General features: G+C 43.0%; 4 protein-coding genes across 4 annotated transcripts; 3 read left to right on the top strand and 1 right to left on the bottom strand.

Moving 5' to 3' along the window:
* The first annotated feature begins 799 nt into the window (after positions 1–799).
* LOC135650038 (AAA-ATPase At3g50940-like) lies at positions 800–2,188 on the top strand. Its single transcript, XM_065169107.1, has one exon. It carries the CDS (start codon positions 800–802, stop codon positions 2,186–2,188), a length of 1,389 nt encoding a protein of 462 aa, XP_065025179.1.
* A 1,212-nt stretch (positions 2,189–3,400) lies between these two features.
* Positions 3,401–4,750, top strand: LOC135650036 (AAA-ATPase At3g28580-like). The gene has a single exon (XM_065169103.1). The coding sequence runs from the start codon at positions 3,401–3,403 to the stop codon at positions 4,748–4,750; it is 1,350 nt and encodes a 449-aa protein (XP_065025175.1).
* Positions 4,751–10,301: 5,551 nt separating this feature from the next.
* Positions 10,302–11,534, bottom strand: LOC103997881 (probable xyloglucan endotransglucosylase/hydrolase protein 23). Its single transcript, XM_009419212.3, has 3 exons — positions 11,209–11,534; positions 10,925–11,118; positions 10,302–10,830 (listed from the first exon to the last, which is right to left on the bottom strand). Exons 1-3 carry the CDS (start codon positions 11,458–11,460, stop codon positions 10,449–10,451), a joined length of 828 nt encoding a protein of 275 aa, XP_009417487.2. The 5' UTR covers positions 11,461–11,534; the 3' UTR covers positions 10,302–10,448.
* Positions 11,535–14,592: 3,058 nt separating this feature from the next.
* LOC135648733 (RING-H2 finger protein ATL43-like) lies at positions 14,593–16,040 on the top strand. Its single transcript, XM_065166647.1, has one exon. The coding sequence runs from the start codon at positions 14,930–14,932 to the stop codon at positions 15,767–15,769; it is 840 nt and encodes a 279-aa protein (XP_065022719.1). The 5' UTR covers positions 14,593–14,929; the 3' UTR covers positions 15,770–16,040.
* Positions 16,041–19,089: the final 3,049 nt, after the last annotated feature.

Here is a 19,089-nt window from a genome sequence, read left to right as displayed (position 1 = left end):
GATGATTCATCTTTGTCAGACAATTTAGTGCTTTCTATTGCGGCTGTAAGTATAGTCAAGCCAAATCAAAATTGTAACCAAAATCTTCTTAGGGGTTTCCACCATTTTTTTTTTTCTTTTTTGGATCCTATATTTTTGTTTTGCAACATTTTCAGTTTTGACCAATTAATTTCACATCTTAATTTTGACTCTATTTTTTTCTTTAATTTAAATCTATCGATTCCTCCGATCATACCCTATGTCTAATATTAATATCTTTCACATCATTACATCAATTCGAATGGATCAAACCTGACTTTACCGCTAAGTTAATCTAAGTATTAATAATCATAATATAAAATACATTTTTTTCAAACAGATTACCTAAACTAATCCCAAACTAAACCAAGATTACCCTAGTCAAGCACTATGGGCATGATCAAATCAATCACTAAAGTGACTAAATTCATGCCTCTTGTTTAGGAAAAGAGGTCTTTTTAGCCCTATTGACATTTAAATTTAATTTTTTTGAGAAAAAAAAGATAAACCCTATCTTCATTTTACTTGTGTCCTAAAATGTTATCCTTTGCATATACGATGCATTCGTCCTAAACAAGAAAGCCAAAAGATATTTGAACCATATGATTATGATATTGGAGCAAAGTTACATATGATGCAACTACGCACGAGACATTACATTGGTAGGCATCAAAAAATCTGATGTGTCCTAATCGATAATAATATGCACCGCAAGTCCTAATCGAATTATAATTTGTCTCATCTATAAAATATAAATGTCACCGGATGGACGTACAGAGATATGGCATGGGATTGGAGTTCCGTAAGTTCGCTGCTTGGGACGCTGTTATTCCTAAGGACAGCGATCCGAGATTTCTTCCCTGAGGAGCTCCGCCGCTGCGTCCGCTCCCTCTTCCGTCGCCTCCTGACGAGACTCGACCCTGAAACCACCATCATCATCCATAAGTATGACGGCAGCACTGTCGACGATCTCTACTATGCTGCCCAGATCTACCTCGGCCACCACTGTGTCGCTGATGCCGCCGCCGTTTGCCTCTTCATGGGTAGTAGCTCCTCACGCCCCATCGCCTTTCTCCCTGACTACCACATCACCGACGACACATTCCGCGGCATCCCCCTCCGATGGAGCTCCGACATCGGACGCTCCCCTACGAAGTCCTCGAACAGACAACGCCACCTGAAGCTTTCTTTCCCTCGACAGCATCGCCATGTTGTTAGCTCCGTCTACATCCCCCACATCCTCGAGGAGTCGGAGAGCATCCTTCTCATGACCCGCGAGCGCCGCCTCTACACTAATGCCCTCGAAAACGATGATGGCGGCTTCTGGTCCTCTATGCCCTTCGCCCACCCTTCCAACTTGGACACCCTCGCCATCGACCCAACCCTCCGTGATGACATCCGCGCCGACCTCCTCGGCTTCGTCGGTCGCCAGGACTACTACGCTCGTGTCGGGCGACCTTGGAAGCGAAGCTACCTCCTCTATGGCCCGCCAGGGACGGGCAAGACAAGCCTTGTGGCCGCCATCGCCAACTTCCTCGAGTTTGACGTTTTCGACATCGAGCTTACTGCTGTCGACTCCAGTTTCGAACTCCGTCGTCTCCTAGAATCCACCACCCCCCGGTCTGTCATCGTTGTCGAGGACATCGATTGCTCCCTCGACCTCAGCGACCGAAAGGAAGAGACACAATATGATGGTGCGGAGGAGACGACAAACCTCTCCTGTGTGCTAGACTTCGTGGATGGCCTATGGACGTCGTCCGAAGGGGAGCGACTCATGATCTTTACCACCAATCATCCTGAGCGGCTTGACCCGGCCCTGCTCCGACCGGGCCGGATGGACCGACACATCCACTTATCCTATTGTTGCCCGGCAGCATTCCGAGTGCTAGCACGGAACTACCTGGAGGTGGAGGAGCACGAGCTGATGGCGGAGGCAGAAGCACTGCTAGGGGAGGTCAATATGACACCCGCGGAGATTGCCGAGGTGTTCCTGGGGTGCGACGGAGATGACGCAGGCGCGGACACCGCAATGCAAAAGGTGGTGGGCGAGTTGCGGCAGAGGCAGCAGCGACTGCAGGAGGCGGCGTCCTTTGACGATGGCGATACCTCTGCTTTGGGTGCAGGAGATGAGAGTAGAGGAAAAGGTTTCTCATCATCCTGTCATCTATGAAAGGGAACCGTTTTGATACCATATTTTCTTTTCATTAATTTAGTAAAGATATTTTAATTGCTTTTTTCAAATCCTAAGCTATATATATATATAAATATATAAATATATAAATATATATATATATATATATATATATATATATTGTTAGAATAAAAAGACAAAGAACAACATGGTTCCCATTTTAAATCAATAAAAAACAATAATTAGAATGCTAGAGAAGGATATTGGTTGATGTTAAAATAAATTTTGTATACTGAATCTAATGAGATAATTAAGTTTAAACCATAAGTTGAAAATATTTAAAATTAAATATTTAATAATATACATATCAAACTCTTATAAGTTTAATTAAGATCATAAATACGAGAATAATTTGAAGTGTTATAATCATCACTATTTATATTGACGTTCTTATCAGTATAACATAATTGAAAATCAATCTTTAATATAGTGCATGTGAGACGTATCTTAGTAGTGACTTCACGTCATGAAGTATCGATCTAATCTTGAATGATAAATTAGATTTACAAAAACAGAAATTAAATATGAGAATCTAATCTTCAATACGTCGCGTAAATGCGTGGGCTCGCAACTGATGTTGTAAAAGGAAAAAAAGAAAAAAAAAATCTTTTTTGTTTACCATGCATGAATTAAATTCAAGACCCTCCCTTTACAATTGAAGCTAATTTTTTTTAGCAAAAATATATTTGCACCCATGTATGAATTAAATTCCTTAAGAGTTGTCACTCTTTACCACAGGCAAAGATATCAGTAAATAAACTACAATAAGCTTTCGTTACACAAAGATACCTCAAACCCTATTTTCAAAGATCTAAGGAATTTTTAGCCCATTAAGATTAGAATACAATTCTCTGCAAGGAAATATAATATTTATAGCCATTCCATCTTTTCATACAATTATAAAAACAGAGCCTCTTTTTCAATTGACAAAAATATCATTACAAAAATAATATCTGTCCAAAATTATATATATATATATATATATATATATATATATATATATATATATATATATATATATATATATATATATATATATTGAAAGCATTGAATGCTATAAAAATGGCCTCCTTTCAATTGATATGTTCGACAGGATAGCAACGTTATTGGGTCAGTCCTAATCAAATTCTAATAGTCACGTCGATACGATAAATAGACACTCGATAAAGCACACAATATAGACACGGAGAGATGGCATGGGATTGGAGTTCCCTGACGTCGCTCTTTGCAACGGTGTTATTCCTACGGACGGCGATCGACACTTTCCTTCCTGATGTGCTCCGCCGCTATCTCTACTCCCTCCTCGATCGCCTCCTGATCCAAGCTAAGCCTCAGAACACCATCACGATCCTCATCTACAAGTTCGAGGATGACATGTCCAACGAGCTCTACAGTGCAGCCCAAACCTACCTCGGTCACCACTGCATCGCCGACGCCCCTACCTTCCACCTCTCCATGCGTCGCGACTCCTCCCACCCCGCTGCCTTCCTCCCCACCTGCCACACCACCCATGACACATTCCGCGGCGTCACCCTCGAGTGGACCTCCAAAATCGTACGCTCCGGCGAACATGAAGAATGCTTCCTCGAGCTATCTTTCCCTAAGCAGGATCGCCATGTTGTCGACTCCTTCTACATCCCCCATATCCTCAAGGAGGTGAAGACCATCCGCCTGAGGACCCGCGAGCGTCGCCTCTATACTAACAGTGCCAAGTTCGGAACCAACTACTGCAACCTCTGGTCCTACGTGCCCTTCGCCCACCCTTCCAACTTGGACACCCTCGCCATCCACCCGACCCTCCGTGATGACATTCGCAGCGACCTCCTCCGCTTCGTCGGTCGCGCAGACTACTACGCTCGTGTCGGGCGATCTTGGAAGCGAGGTTACCTCCTCTATGGCCCGCCGGGGACGGGCAAGACTAGCCTTGTGGCCGCCATTGCCAACTTCCTCGAGTTTGACATCTTCGACCTCGAGCTCACTGCCGTCAGCTCCAATTCCCAACTCCGTAGCCTCCTAGCATCCACCACCCCCAGGTCTATCATTGTCATCGAGGACATCGATTGCGCCCTCGACCTCAGCGACCGGAAGGAGAAGAAAGAATTCAGTACTGCGAAAGAGGCGATAAGCCTCTCCGGTGTTCTGAACTTCGTGGACGGCCTATGGTCGTCATCCGTGGGAGAGCGGCTCATGATCTTCACCACCAACCACCCGGAGCGGCTCGACCCTGCCCTGCTCCGACCGGGCCGGATGGACCGACAAATCCACCTATCCTATTGCCAGCCGGAAGCATTCCGAGTGCTAGCACGGAACTATCTAGAGGTGGGGGAGGAGCACGAGCTGATGGCGGACGTGGAGGCACTGCTGAAGGAGGTCAACATGACACCTGCAGAGATCGCCGAGCTGTTCATGGGTTGCGATGGAGATGGCACGGGCGCTGATGCAGCGATGCAGAAGGTGGTGGACGAGTTGCTGCGGCGGCGGCGGCGGCCACTAAAGGAGGCGGTTTCTCCCGACGATGATGGCCAGATGAGTAGAGAATGATTTCTCATCACCATCATACTTTTGTTCTTTCTAGAGAATATTCTTTGATTGCCTTTACCCAAACTATATTTCGATAGTGATATTATTCTTAATGTGCTTACTTTATATCATCCTGTAAGTATTTTTCTTGTCGACGAGAAGAAAAGACAAGCAAAAAATAAGTTGAGGATTATGATTTTTCTTTAATTCCTTGAATTATATTGGTCAAATAAAATCCCATTCAATAGTGATTATGATTGGAGTTCGAGCGGGATAGATGTTGCCACCTGTCGGGTACTCTATTATAATAATATATAGTATGTATATCTACTATTTTTTGTATACTAAATTGCATGGAGTATAAGTAGTAATACATAAGTATATATCTTTTCCGCTTGTCGTACTTTACACATTCAATGTATACTATGTGTGTATTTACTTATAAATCCATAATATATTTTTTAAAATATTATAAAAAATTAATTCCTTCAGTGTTTATTCTTTATAAAAATATAAAATACAATTAAATATTTTTTTAGTTTAATTATATTGCATACCATAGAGTGCGGCTGAAATCGCGCACGATTCCAGTCACCGCTTCCGTCGCGAATGACCCTCCCCGCCTGCAGAGGAGTGCAACGCAAAGCAACCACTCGAAGAAGAAGACGACGTGGCTCGCCGCGAACTATATAATCATATTGCCATATATGAACATCGAAGTCAATCACACAATGACGGTGGAATCATTTGCTCCTCTCCCGTTTCTCGTCCCTGCCAACAATTCTACAAGTCACGTCCCATATAAACAGCTTCTCCTCCACCTTCTCACGCCCCTAGCACGGATACCAAAGCCTCTCTCTCTCTCTCTCTCTCTCTTAAGTTAGCAGCTTTTCCTCCACCTCAAGCAAATTGCAGTCCTCTCACGAGAGGGAAAGAAGAAGACAAACACAAACCCCTAATGTTAAATCAGAAGCCATCTTTAGCTTCAACATGCGTAATAAGTTCAAAGGTAGGAGAGAAACTATAGATCATAAGTGGTATTAACCATTAATTTTCTTCTTTAGTGAAAGTGGATTGTATCAGCCATCATTATGAGTCCACTGACTGTCTTCCTAGACAAACATCATTAATAATCTCCAAGAACTTCATGAGAGTAAACCTTCATCACAACACTTGAAACATCATGAAGCACAAGGTTTTTGAGCTTTAAACCCTCATATGCAATGAACTACCGAAAGAAAGAGAAGAAACTATCACTGTTTCCTCTCTGTACTTGGAAGAAAAACAAGCGGAAGAGGAGTACTTATTCTTCTCCCTCATCTTCCTCCTCATCTATTGTGTAAGGGATTTGGGCCAGTAGGAACAGCCCTCTTGTCGTCGTCAACCTTCTGCTTTGCTCGAACTAGATAGCCACAGAGTTCAGTCTTCTTCGATCTGCACCGATGGAGGGCGACGGTAGCAACACCCACAGCGGACTCGTTTTCCAGCCTCTTCTCGGCTTCCGTTGCGTGACGGCGCTTCCCCTCGACCTCACCAGCGAAACCGTGCGAACAGATGCCGGCGACGACTAGAATTAAGCACGTAACCAAGGCAGCCTGAGCCCGTATCTTCCTCATCGCGCTTAGCCCTTGCAGCGGTAGACACCTGAGGCAGATAGAGGGATGCCGCATGAGGGCCGGGAGACAGGAGCGGAGAGGAGGAACGGGGAACCAGGAGGAGTCAAAGAAGGCATTTACTGCCGTTCCTCGGACTTACACTTGTATATATGATGCGTAGCTTTACATCCCTCGATCAGTAACTCCACCAAACCACATTAATGGATCTTCAATTCTTTTGCTTGCGTGCAGAGAATTGAAGGAGGCGAATAGAACAACAGGGACCCGACAACAAAAGGGTTATTGTATCGATTCCATTCCCGTTCCATTCTCTTCATCACAACAAAAGCCTGGGGACATTAAATTCCAACTTGCAGGCGACAAGGGCTATGAATAAGGCTGAGAAGCATAGGGTTTTGCTTGTGGGGGGAGGCCAGCAGGGAGTTGAAGAGGAGACAGAGGAGGAGCAAAGAGAGCCCTTGAGCTTGTTCGTGTAAGGAGGGACAAAGCCACTGCAGGAGAGGATGCTTTCGAGTTCTGCAATCGTTGTTTCTCTTCCTGAGTGTACCTGCTTTCGGCAACAACTATATTATTCCCAACGGTGGTAACTATACTGTCGGTGAACGTAATGCGCAACTCGGCGTTACGTTTACAATACTGAATCCTAAGCTAAATCTCACCGGCGGTGAACGGACTTCTCGGCCCGCCATTCATACTGACCGCATCGCACCGTCATCAGTTCGAACGCGTCCTCCGAGAGTTTCCCTCCATCGCTTCGTCTTCTCTCCACCCCACAAACCCTAGCTTTTTCGCCGATTCCCTCATTCCACTTATGCCCTGCTTCCGATCCCTCTTCCGCTGCTGGAACCCAATTCCATCCCCAGGGTAAGATTCGCTCATGGCAGCAGCCCTTCTCGCCCATCGCCGCCTGAATGGAGGCCCCCCTTCCTCAGGTTTCTTGATCTCGATTTCCTTGTGCAATATGCGTGATGAATACTTGGAATCTAGCGATGGTCAATCAGATCGTCGTTGGGTAACTGTTGTAGTATCCCGATTTCCTTGTCTCTGTTGCCGCCACTGTCGCTCGTCGGCATATCCCACCAATGTACACGATGATGGGTTCTACTGTAGTGTTGGGTGGGCTTAGAAGTGCATCATTAGTGTGAAGAAGCACAAATCGATTGTATATGCTCACCGATCACTGCCTTAGGAGGAGGTCTCCGTTTGTGATTCGCGTGAGAGGGTGAATATGGTATTAGATGTAATGGTTTTCCATTTTAACTTAAGATTCATGATGCAATAGATAGAAAAAACCCATAAGCGTACTTGGAGACGGAAGATGATCTTCTGTACCTTTAGTAGCGGACACACCAATTTCAGCACTCTAATGAGGAAGCGACTGTCTAATTTGATGTATGCTGAATCGAGATCTACCTTTTCAGGGTTCTCAAAATCCCTGGCAATGAATTTATCTGAGTCAGAATCAGGAAACCGTTCTTTCTCATAGCTTTTACAATAATTCAGAAAACAACAGTATGTACTTATTCACCGTGTAAATCCCATGATAAATTATATATATTAGGAAGGAGTCAGAATTAGTTTTCTTCCCAAACCGACCACCAAAAGTGTGTAGATCAAAACCGATACTCTAACTGGTCTCATCAACTGCTTATTTGCACATGAATGTTCTGGTGTGGATTGCAACTATTTTGGTCCTTACAATATTTATAATTGTCATCTAGTATTTCACTTTTAATCACCATGGCAATGTTGCAACTATCTTGTGGTATGATTTATGCTGCTCATATTGTCTTTAACTTCAGGACCATAATAGCCATGGAAAGAGTTAACATAGCTCCAATAATTAAGGTAACAAGTTTTATAAGCTGTAGATGCTTTCTTCCAAAATAAACTTTATTGTTATCCATATTTTTTCAGGTGACAGGAATAGTGTCCTTTCGGGAGACAACTCATTACATTAGTGAAGGAAAAAACTAAAATTTATCATATTAGTTCTTCTCTTCACCTATAGAAACTTTAGCTTCCCATGTCATGTTTAGTTATCAACCAAAAAATCTATAACTAACATACCCTCTCTATTTTTTTTTTCAGTTTTCATGTAATTTTGATGCTTTTAAATCAATGATTTAGTCATAATGAGAATTATCCGAGGGCATCAATCTTCTGCTAAGGCAAACAAATCTTCTCTTACAATGAGCCAGATGGTTAGTAAATTGATTGCCAACAGAGAAGAATAAGTGGGATAATATGTATGTATGTTTCCAAGTTCAATTAATATTCATGGGCATTGATATAAATTGGTGTTTCAGAAAGCTTGTGAGCATAAGTTGGCATGACTTCAGCTTGTACTTTACCGTAACTTTAAGAGAACTTATAACTTTGTAATCAAGTGATAGAGATTTGCGTTATCGAAGAAACGAGTTATATACGAGATGTCTTCTTTTAGGTCCAGTTAGCAGCATGTTTATTAAAAGAAGTACACTAAAGTATTTTCTCAACTTGTTACTAAGGGCAAATGCATTTGTCCTATTGCCTTTTGGTTAATGCATACACAGTCAGAAAGGATTTTTTGTGTATCATAGCCTCTGAATTGATTTAATTGTGTAATTTCTCTTTTTTTACATGGTTGTAAACTTCCTATGTGAACTTTGATTTTAAGTTTATGTATTATTACAAGTATCATAAACTCTTCGTTTTGTGGTAGTTATATCCGGTTATCCCTTTGCCCTATGCACTTAGCTTTAGGTAACTGATTAATAATCATCATGTTTTAGTTATCACATGTTTTTAGATGTTCTACTAAGCTTCACTTTCATGCAACCAGTGATTTCTTTTTTTCAGAATAACAGGACAGAGAAGAAACAGCAAGATCATTAATTTACATGGCTGTATCTTGCGGATTTCATCAGCTGGATGGGCGGCTGTCTTTGCAATTCCTTAGTCACCAAATATTGGTGAGTTTATATTGATTACCTAAATTTAATAAAACTAATGTTGAGCATGCTTACATGGATAAATATCAAAAGTTTGACTCATCTACACATTTCGGAGTAGTAAAAAAACCACTGCAGAAGTTTGCGTGAAAGATATTTACTATTTCATAACTTCGATGAATATGTGTTTAAATAAATGCAATGTCTCTTATTTCTAATATACTAGATTGGTGAATAAACAGGATGGATAGGCAATTGTTTAGAGTTCCCTTTTATCTTTGTACTCGGGACTAATATTATAGTTTTGCTGGTTTTTTATGAGTATATTATGTACTCTATCTATCAAGTTCATCAATGTCTTTCACTTGCTGTTTTCCTGAATCCACAACTTTTTGAAACAATAGAAACGCTGTCTGGGAGAAGGAGCTCTTTTAGGGCCAACTTTTGTTGGTGCATTTCCCTGCTGCTTTACTGAGGGATTCTTCAGGTAGCGACTCTTCTATATAGCATAGCACAGACATCGAGTGGTTTCATGTGGGCTTTAGTTTACTTTGATTGACAGTGCAAGACATCTTCTCCAGTTCAGGTATGCTGTATACACAATTTCTTAGTGGGCGTTACACTAGAGACACTCTCAAGCTTGCTTTCTCTGCACGAAGAAGAAATGACGACTTAAAGGATTTTCTACGCTAACTATAGCATTCTGCGATGATTTGGTGCAGCTATTTGTGGACTAATTTACTAAAGAATTCAAAATTTGGTTATTCTTAGGCATCATATTTAAGTTTCACCAGTTGCATGATAATGTCAAAACCAATCAATAAAACCTATGGACAGGATAACCAGGCTTCAAATCGTCATCCTAAGAATTAAGGCTTAGGCATGGTTAGATGCCAAATTCTTCAGCTATTTGCATGAGTAATTATCTTCTCTTAGCTAGATTTCAAATTATGTTCTTGCACTGTGTTGTTTGCTGCTTGATGATGACTGTTTTCACGCAAATAGGAACAAAAACTAAATCGATACAAAGTAAAACGTTTGTGTTATAATTTACCTTAAATCTCATAGTGGTATCAATTTACATCGAGTATCTTGACTATTAACAAACAACTGATGGATGCAGACAAAATGAACGAAAGAATGGATCTGGTCGTGTTTCTGGTATCCTCTTCAAGCTATGGAGCACTCCGGAGGCAGGCCCTGAGGAAACCGCTTGACGTCGTTGCAGTAGTTGTAGATCATGTAGTTCTTCTGCACCCATCTCATCCTCGCATGGCTCGCGGAATCCAGCTCTTGGTTCCACCAGCCACTATTGGCGGAGTCGCAGCGTGACCTACCGGAAGCCGGAACACATGCGTCGGCGTTGAAGTTTCTGTAAGAGGCAACGAAGGGTGCCTTCGTCCAGTCGGTCTTGACGAGCCCGCCTCTGGTGGCCCAATCATCGGCGTTCCAGAGGCTGGAGTAGATCCTCATGGGTTGGTTCTTGGGGAAGGCAACGCCCCTCGATTCCAGGTTCTTGAAGTCTCTGATAGGAGTTCCATCGACCATGAAGCTGAAACCATCACAGACAAAACCATGGTAAGCTACGATTTCTACCCCGCTTGTGGTTAAGTTCATACTTACGCGCATACAACTCGACTACTTACATGATGTGCCCTGGGTTCCAGAGGATGGAGTAGGTGTGGAACTGCTTGGTGGGATCAAACCAGAGCTTGAACTGCATCTCCCTGTTCCCCTTCCCCTGTGCGAACACATTGGTGTGCAGAGTGTAAGGGTCTCCGCTGAGGTTCCCCAGAAACTCGAAGTCGATCTCATCATGAGCCGGTCCTTCGGAAGATAGCTGCAAGGACGAACCATATAGCTCAAGACATCAGCTTCCCACAACTACAGCCACGAAGAGATGAGAGAATCAAATGCACAGCGAACTCACGTAGTAGGCGGTGACAGTGCCGGCGGAGTTCCCGGGGACGAGCTTGATCTGCATGTCGATCTTGCCGAAGAGGTACTCATCCTTGGACTGGAAGCCGGCGCCCGAGGCCTTGTCGAGGGAGAGCGTGAGGAGCTGGCCATTGTCGAGGAACTTGGCATGGCCCTCGCCCCAGGTGATGTCAAAGTTCTGGTGGAAGCCAGCCGAGGCAATGGCCACCATGGAGCAAACCAGCAACAAAAACCTTAATGCCATGGCGCGTGACGGCAGAGGAGATATGGAGGAGAAGACGAGGTCGGTAATGGAAGATGTGATGAGAGTGAGGAAGATGGGATGGGGTTGGGGGCGTTATATAGGAGAGGAGATGGCAGAAGCTTTTGGGGGCGGTTCTATCTTCTAATTAACAATCTATGGGTTGGCGTTGTGCTGGAGACACGGGGTGGCGAACGCGGCTATCATACTGTTGTTTTCAGAGGTGGAGCGGCCTCGGAGGAAGGCGCCGACCGGCTTTCCTTTCGAGTTTGGTCGGCCAGCTTGTGATGATAGTGCACCAAATCGGGCGGCTCCTCCTCCGACTGATTGCCACCGACCAGGTGGCCTCACCAGGTACGACGCGATCCTCACGCAACTCTTTTTTTTTTATTTGCATTACACCGATGCCCCATTAATACGTCGCCCGCCTGTCCACGTTCGACGTGAAAGCATGCGGGCCCCCCCATTCGTTCGTTTCTATAATCACAAACGGCCGGGTGAGGCGAAAGGTTGACGGTTAGATGGGTGGGGGAAAACTTCGTGGCGGGTTACAGGGTGAGCCAATGGAAGGTCTCTCCACGTGACGGTGTGGGTGGGCTTTACAGCTGTTCTTAGATTGTCCTCAGAGATGGACTTTGACAAGCACGCGTTGTCGTAGTGTCGTTGTCTGTGACTGGGAAGCGACGAGCCCGGATCCCTCGCGAGAAAAGAATTGCCTCCATATAGAGGAAATGTTAGTACGTTGCCACGTATCCAATGACCGTAATTGTCATTTCCTATCGAAAAAAGTTATCTGGTCAACCATCAAGCAACTAAGTCAGTCAAACCGTCGGATTTTAGAAGTATAAATTATTGTATATATTAAAATATGTTAAAAAAATTATAACAAAGAAACTGTTGTACAGTTCCTCATCTTCATAGAATGAATTGGAGAAGCTTGATGATTATAAGATAAAAGTTAAACCTTTTTGCGTTGAAGGACAATAGTATGTACTGTGAATTAACGAGAGGAAAGATATGTGATGATGAGATAGCAGAATTATTATGAAAAGAACAGGGATGAGAGAGAGTGGGAGAACAAGAAAAAACAACAATAAAGAAAGCATAAACTAGGAAAGAAGATGTAACAAGGGTAGGGAAAAAAGAAAATGATTGAAGATAATTACAGTTATATATATGAGTCACTACTGGCAAAAGAAGGTATATATAGAGTAATTATTGAGGCATTAATGGAAAATATATATAAGGTATATAAAAAAAAAAAAGTTTCCAAATGATGATTTTTTTGCCAAAGAAATAGAACTCAAGTTTAATTTTGAGCTTCGTGATAAGGTGATCATCTTGTGTTATTATAGGTTTCTTCACAAAGATCGACCTTAAACTGTTTGTTTTTTATTTTTATGTATAAGATCCAATTCTTTAGAACCTATATCACCTTTAACTGATCCACCAAGCACCTCTAGATGCGGGATTTTAGTTTTCAGGTGCCCAGGAACACTTGATAGCTATCCCCTAATATAGAAAGTAGTCAACTGTTACGTGTAGCCCTTCTCTCGTACGCGACTTAACTCGCAATTCAAATGGTGAGTTTGCCGACGCCAGAGAGAGGTTATGCATTAGTGAGTTCCACAGTTTGTTTAATAAGATCCATATTATGCTAGATTCAATTCAGTAAGTCAACAAGGACAATAAGAGAGTACCGGAGTCTAGCGTTAGGAGTTCAAGAAACAAAGGGCGGGCTTCGGTATTGAAAGAGAGTTAAGCCAAAAGATCCATGGAGGGCAATGGATCCAGTGAGCTCTTAATCCCCCACTAGGAGAATTGTTGATAATATATTGATCAAAACCTTATTTTTCCTAGGTGTTTTTTCGATTTCCTGCTCCGTCTTCCCACATCCAAGATACTCCACCAGCGTATACTCCCACGTGTCTGTGTGGATGACACAATTTATCCAGGTCTTCGAGATCCCACGTAGCCCAGGGAACTAGTCGAGAGTGGGCCAGCCCTAATCATGACATAAGCGAGGGCTAGGCTTTGAGTGGCCCAACATCCACATCAGCTGCGGACCACCTACGGAATTCTTGTCCACAGTTGTTTCCTTACCATCATCAAGTCCGAATCATGGGACACTTAAATGTAAACCCATGTATGCTGTGTTCCCGTCACGTAAGGCGCAGCCGAACACGACAAGTCACCGCCATGAGATGTCCAAAAGTTAGTAGTTGAAATAACTCTTGCAGCCAGTACGACCTTATCCTGGTACTTTCAATCAATCAACTTGTTAAGGTGTATAAATGCAAAACACTGCAACAATAAAGAGTTCTGCTGTTTGGTCTCACCGCGGACGTGACGCATCACTTCACTCGATGATTGAAAACTAAACGTATATGTTTGTACATGTACGAATTAAATGCTTCGGGAACTATGATGCGCTATTTACGTCGGCACAACGCTGCACCCACGGATAACGCCTCACGCGTACGACCTACTTACTCGCATGGGAGGCGCATCCGAGACTTGATAATTATTTTCCTTCGCAGGATTGCCGTCGTGGTGACACGCGATACAGTGACAATTTTGTTCCTTTATCATCAGCCTCAGTCCGTCCTTAGAAAGCTGTGTATCCCTCTCTCTGATTGAAGAGAACTTATGACATCTACAGTATTCAGATTGTTTATGCCTTGTCTTTCTGGGATTAATTAATTCTATCATATTGGAAAAGGTGGCCCCGTCGGTTCTTACTTTGTCTCTCTCCATGCTCTGCCAACTCCAGAACCGACCCGAGTTGATCTAATGATCTGTCGATTTCCCATCTTACTTTGATTTGGCTTGATCTTAACACCTTGCACTTTTGCACGTAGCATGCTGTGGCGTTGACAGAGGCAGCAATCACCCGGGACGTATGGGATTCCTTGCCACTGTTTCCGTTCATCATCCTGTGCACAGATGAATGAAATGAACCCTCAGCTCGGATCAAGTCATGATTCATTTTTCTTTCCTTCACTTCCATCCACATTTCACAAAACTGGATTTAATTGTCCAATCTGATTGATGAATGGACCGGGTCGAAGTATGAACCGGATCGGAGAGACGCGGGTCTAAGGACAAAAGCAGTTATCCCATCATAGACCCGAACCCTTCAACGCCGTTTCCGTGCTCGAAACACGGGCCAAGTCCTGCTCCCCTCCCAGATGGCAGATTCCCGACATCAGCGGTGCGCTCACCGGTTTCCCAGTGCTACACCAGCCCGCCCTGCCGCGAGCGCTTCAAGTGGCGACGCGCCGGTCCCATACTCTCACCATCGGTATACGAAAGCAAGACGGGACCCACTCAGTTATGAGATTGAGTAGCTGATGCCTTTGTCGTCCTTTGTTCCTCGTGCTCTCTCCTCATCCACGGAGTCAGTCCCGTCACCGGCCTTGCTAGATATAATTCCATCCGTCCGCGCCTCCCCTCGAAGCCGAGGGAGATCATGACGCTCCACCACCGCCAATTGGCACTCGTCTCCCACCTACAACCTCGTCTCCTCCTCGAGGCAGCGGGTGATGACGCCGGCGCCGCCCCTAGCCCCTTGCCCTCTGCCCGGCCTTCCTCCTTCGCTGTCCCGCTCCGTCCTGGCATCGCTATCATCGTCGGAGTCCTTACTATCATCTTTTGCCTTACCTTCCTCCTCCTCCTCTACGCCCGGCATTGCAAGCATAGCACCGCCTCCTATGGCACGGGACGCGGCGCCACCGGGGGGCCCCTGACCTCCGCATCTGAGAGGCGGCATTCCGGGGTGGATCACGCGGTGGTGGAGTCGCTCCCAGTCTTCCGGTTCGGATCGCTGCAGGGGCAGAAGGAGGGCCTGGAGTGCGCGGTGTGCTTGAGCCGGTTCGAGCCCGCAGAGGTGCTCCGTTTGCTGCCCAAGTGCCGCCACAGCTTCCACGTCGAGTGCGTCGACACATGGCTCGACGCCCACTCCACCTGCCCGCTCTGCCGCGTCCGCGTGGACCCAGAGGACGTCCTCCTCTTTCCTCTACAGGAACCGGAGCCGCACGGCGGCGGGGAGAAGGCCGAGGTCAAGGGGCGCAGTGATGCGACCGCCACGGCCGTGCCGAACCCATTCGGGCGCAGGATCTCCGGGCGGCACTCCTGGGCCGGGGAGAGGACGAGCGAGCCGCTCGAGATCGTGATGCACCCAGCCGAACCGAGACGGAGGCGCTCGGTGGATTGCCCCGGCTGCGCCACCGCCGCCCATGCCCCGACGGTTCGGAGGGACGCGCTCCTCCGGGCGGAGGCGGCGAAGGACAGCGAGGCATGTTGGAATTAAACTTGTTTAAGTGTCATAAAAAGGTTCATTGCATCAAGTGGGAGAATCATTACATCAAGAAGAAAAAATGGATTAAAAGTCTATAGAAGAATAAATCAAATTGGTTATTGGTTCTTGAAAGAGTTTCTTGAAAGAGAATGATTCATCTTGAATACAATTAATATAATGTATCTTTGGGAACTATATAAATCCCATATGTTAGGTCTAATAGAGTTTCTGAAATTGTAAAAATATTTTTTGAGAGAAATATAGAAGATTGAAGCTTATCATACTCTTCCTCTATTTGATATCTCTATCCTCTCTTCCTATCAACATCAACATTTGGTATCAGAGCATAGGTTAAGCTATGACTTCTTCCTCAAGTGTCATCCAACTCCAGATCCCCAGATTGACAAAAGAAAATTATGACATATGGTGCATCCAAATGAAGGTTCTTCTAGGCTCCCAAGATATATGGGAGTTGGTAGAAGATGGATTTGTTGAACCAAGTCCAGAAGAAGAAGGAGCAATGAATGCAGAAGGAAGAAAACAACTCAAAGAAATAAGAAAGAATGAGAAAAAGGCTTTGTTCACAATCTACTAAGGGCTTGATGATACAATGTTCGAGATCATCGCTCTAGCAAATACTTCAAAGGAGGCTTGGGAAATGCTTCAAAGAGCATTCGGTGGTGTTGATAAGGTAAAGAAACTTCGTCTACAAGTTTTACGAGCCGAGTTTGAGAAATTACAACAAGGTACTTCTGAAACCATTTCTGATTACTTCTCAAAAATCATTTCTATTGTTCATCAAATGAGACGAAATGGTGAACAAGTAAATGATCAGAGAGTAATAGAAAAAATATTGAGATCTCTAGATCCGAAATTTGATTTTATTGCTGTTGCGATCGAAGAATCTAAAGATTTGGAAAAAATATCTTTAGAAGAACTTATGGGTTCCCTTCAAGTTCATGAACAAAGGATTACAAAAAGAGGAGAAGACAAAACTATAGAGCAAGCATTACAAATGAAACTTACTCTTCAAAATAAACGAGAATCAAACTCTCAAAGAGGAAGAGGACGAGGACAAAGAGGAAGAGGAGGCAGAAATCAGACCAATCAAGAATCTCCAAACATTGAAGGTGGTGGAGAAAATTCTAGCCAAAGAGGCCGAGGTTATGGTCGAGGACGTGGCCGAGGCCGTGGACGTGGCAGAAACTCTAAAAGGTCTGAAATACAATGTTATGTTTGCAAAAGGTATGGACATTATTCTTATAAATGTTATTATAATCCTAACAATCAAGGTGATAAGGCAAATTTTGTTGAGGAAGAAAAGAGTTTTATTAATGAGTTATGATAATTTGAAAGAGGATCAATCTATGACATGGTATCTAGATACAAGAGCTTCAAATCACATGTGTGGCATCAAAGAGCTATTTTCAAAAATAGGTACAAGTTATTCCGGGAACATTACATTTGACGATTTGTCTCAAAGACTAGTAAGAGGCAAAGGTAAAATTCTTCTTGAACTTAATAATGGCAAGGAAGTATGCATTTCAGATGTTTATTATGCTCCTGATATGAAAAATAATATTTTAAGCTTAGGACAATTACTTGAAAAAGGTTATGAAATTGAGATGAAAGATATGGCTCTCTCAATTCGTGATAAGAATAAAACACTGATATCACATGTGAAAACGACACAGAATAGAATGTTTCCTCTGCATTTAAGTATTTTTGATCAATTAAATTGTTTTAAAGCTGATATTGAGGATATCTCTACACTTTGGCATCTTAGATATGCTCACTTAAATTTTGAGGCTTTGAAATTTCTAGAGAAGTATAATATGGTGACAGGAATGTCAAAAATTGATCGCCTAGCAAAATTGTGTGAAGTATATGTCATGGGTAAGCAAGAAAGAAAGTCTTTCAAAGTGAGAAGGACAAAAAGAGCATGAAATCGACTTGATCCGGTACACTCAGATGTTTGTGACCCTATCAATCCAGTATCACTTGGAGGAAGTAGGTATTTTCTTACCTTCACTGATGATCATAGTGGAAAAACTTGGGTTTATATGTTAAAAGAAAAGAAAGAAGTTTTAAACAAATTCAAAGAATTTAAGAATTTGGTTGAAAGACAAAGTTGTTGTAAGATTAAATGTTTAAGAACAGATAGGGGTGGTGAATATATATCAAATGAATTTGAAAGTTTTTATAGAAATAATGGAATTCTACATCAATTCACCATGCCATACACACCTCAACAAAATGATGTCTCAGAAAGAAAAAATAGAACTATCCTTAATATGGTCCGATGTATGTTAAAGGAAAGAAAAATTCCGAAAAAATTTTGGGGTGATGCTGTTGCTTGTGCAGTTTATTTGCTTAACAGGTTTCCGATAAAGCGAATTGGTAATGTTACACAAGAAGAATAATGGACCTTGCAAAAACCAAGAGTTGATCATTTGAGGATTTTTGGAAGTGTTGCATTTGCCAAGATACCAGAAGAGAAGAGAACAAAATTGGAGGATAAAAGTCAAAAATGCATTTTGCTAGGTTATCTAGAGAATTCCAGTGGTTACAAACTCTACAATCTTATCGCAAATAAAATTGTGATGTCAAAAGATGTTGAATTTGATGAACAACAGATTTGAAACTGGAAAAGTGATGAGCAGCATAAGAAAGCTATAGCTTTAGAAGAAGATGATACAATACAAGCAAGCACCGAAGTGGCTTTGCCAGAATCATCACCTAGATCAGCTAGGTCACATGATTCAAGAAGTCCAATTATAAGAAGGACAAGACCGATTCAGGACCTATATAATGTGACTCGAAGGATTGATACTAACAATGATGAACTTTCTTTATTTTGTCTTTTTGCAGGATATGATCCATTAACCTTTGAAGAAGCTTATAGAGATGAAAAATGGCGACAAGCTATGAATGAAGAGATTCATGCCATTAACAAAAATAATACATAGGAGCTTACTACACTTCCAGAAGACCACCAAGCTATCGGTGTTAAGTGGATCTTCAAAACAAAAAGAAATGCAAAAGGAGAGGTGGAGAAATACAAGGCCAGATTGGTTGCAAAGGGATATAAACAACAATATGGGATTGATTATGAAGAAGTATTTGTGCCAGTTGCTCGATTGGAGACAGTAAGATTACTTATCTCTCTAGCAGCTCAAATGAAATGGAAGATTTTATAAATGGATATCAAATCAGCATTTCTTAATGGAGTTTTTGAAGAGAGGTATATATTCAACAACCCCCTGGTTTTATTATTCAAGAACAAGAGGACAAAGTATATAAGTTAAAGAGAGCTCTTTATAGGCTTAAAC

Source organism: Musa acuminata, chromosome BXJ3-9 (assembly GCF_036884655.1).
Source record: "Musa acuminata AAA Group cultivar baxijiao chromosome BXJ3-9, Cavendish_Baxijiao_AAA, whole genome shotgun sequence".
Classification (NCBI taxonomy): Eukaryota; Viridiplantae; Streptophyta; class Magnoliopsida; order Zingiberales; family Musaceae; genus Musa; species Musa acuminata.
This window is presented reverse-complemented; position numbering and strand designations above follow the sequence as displayed.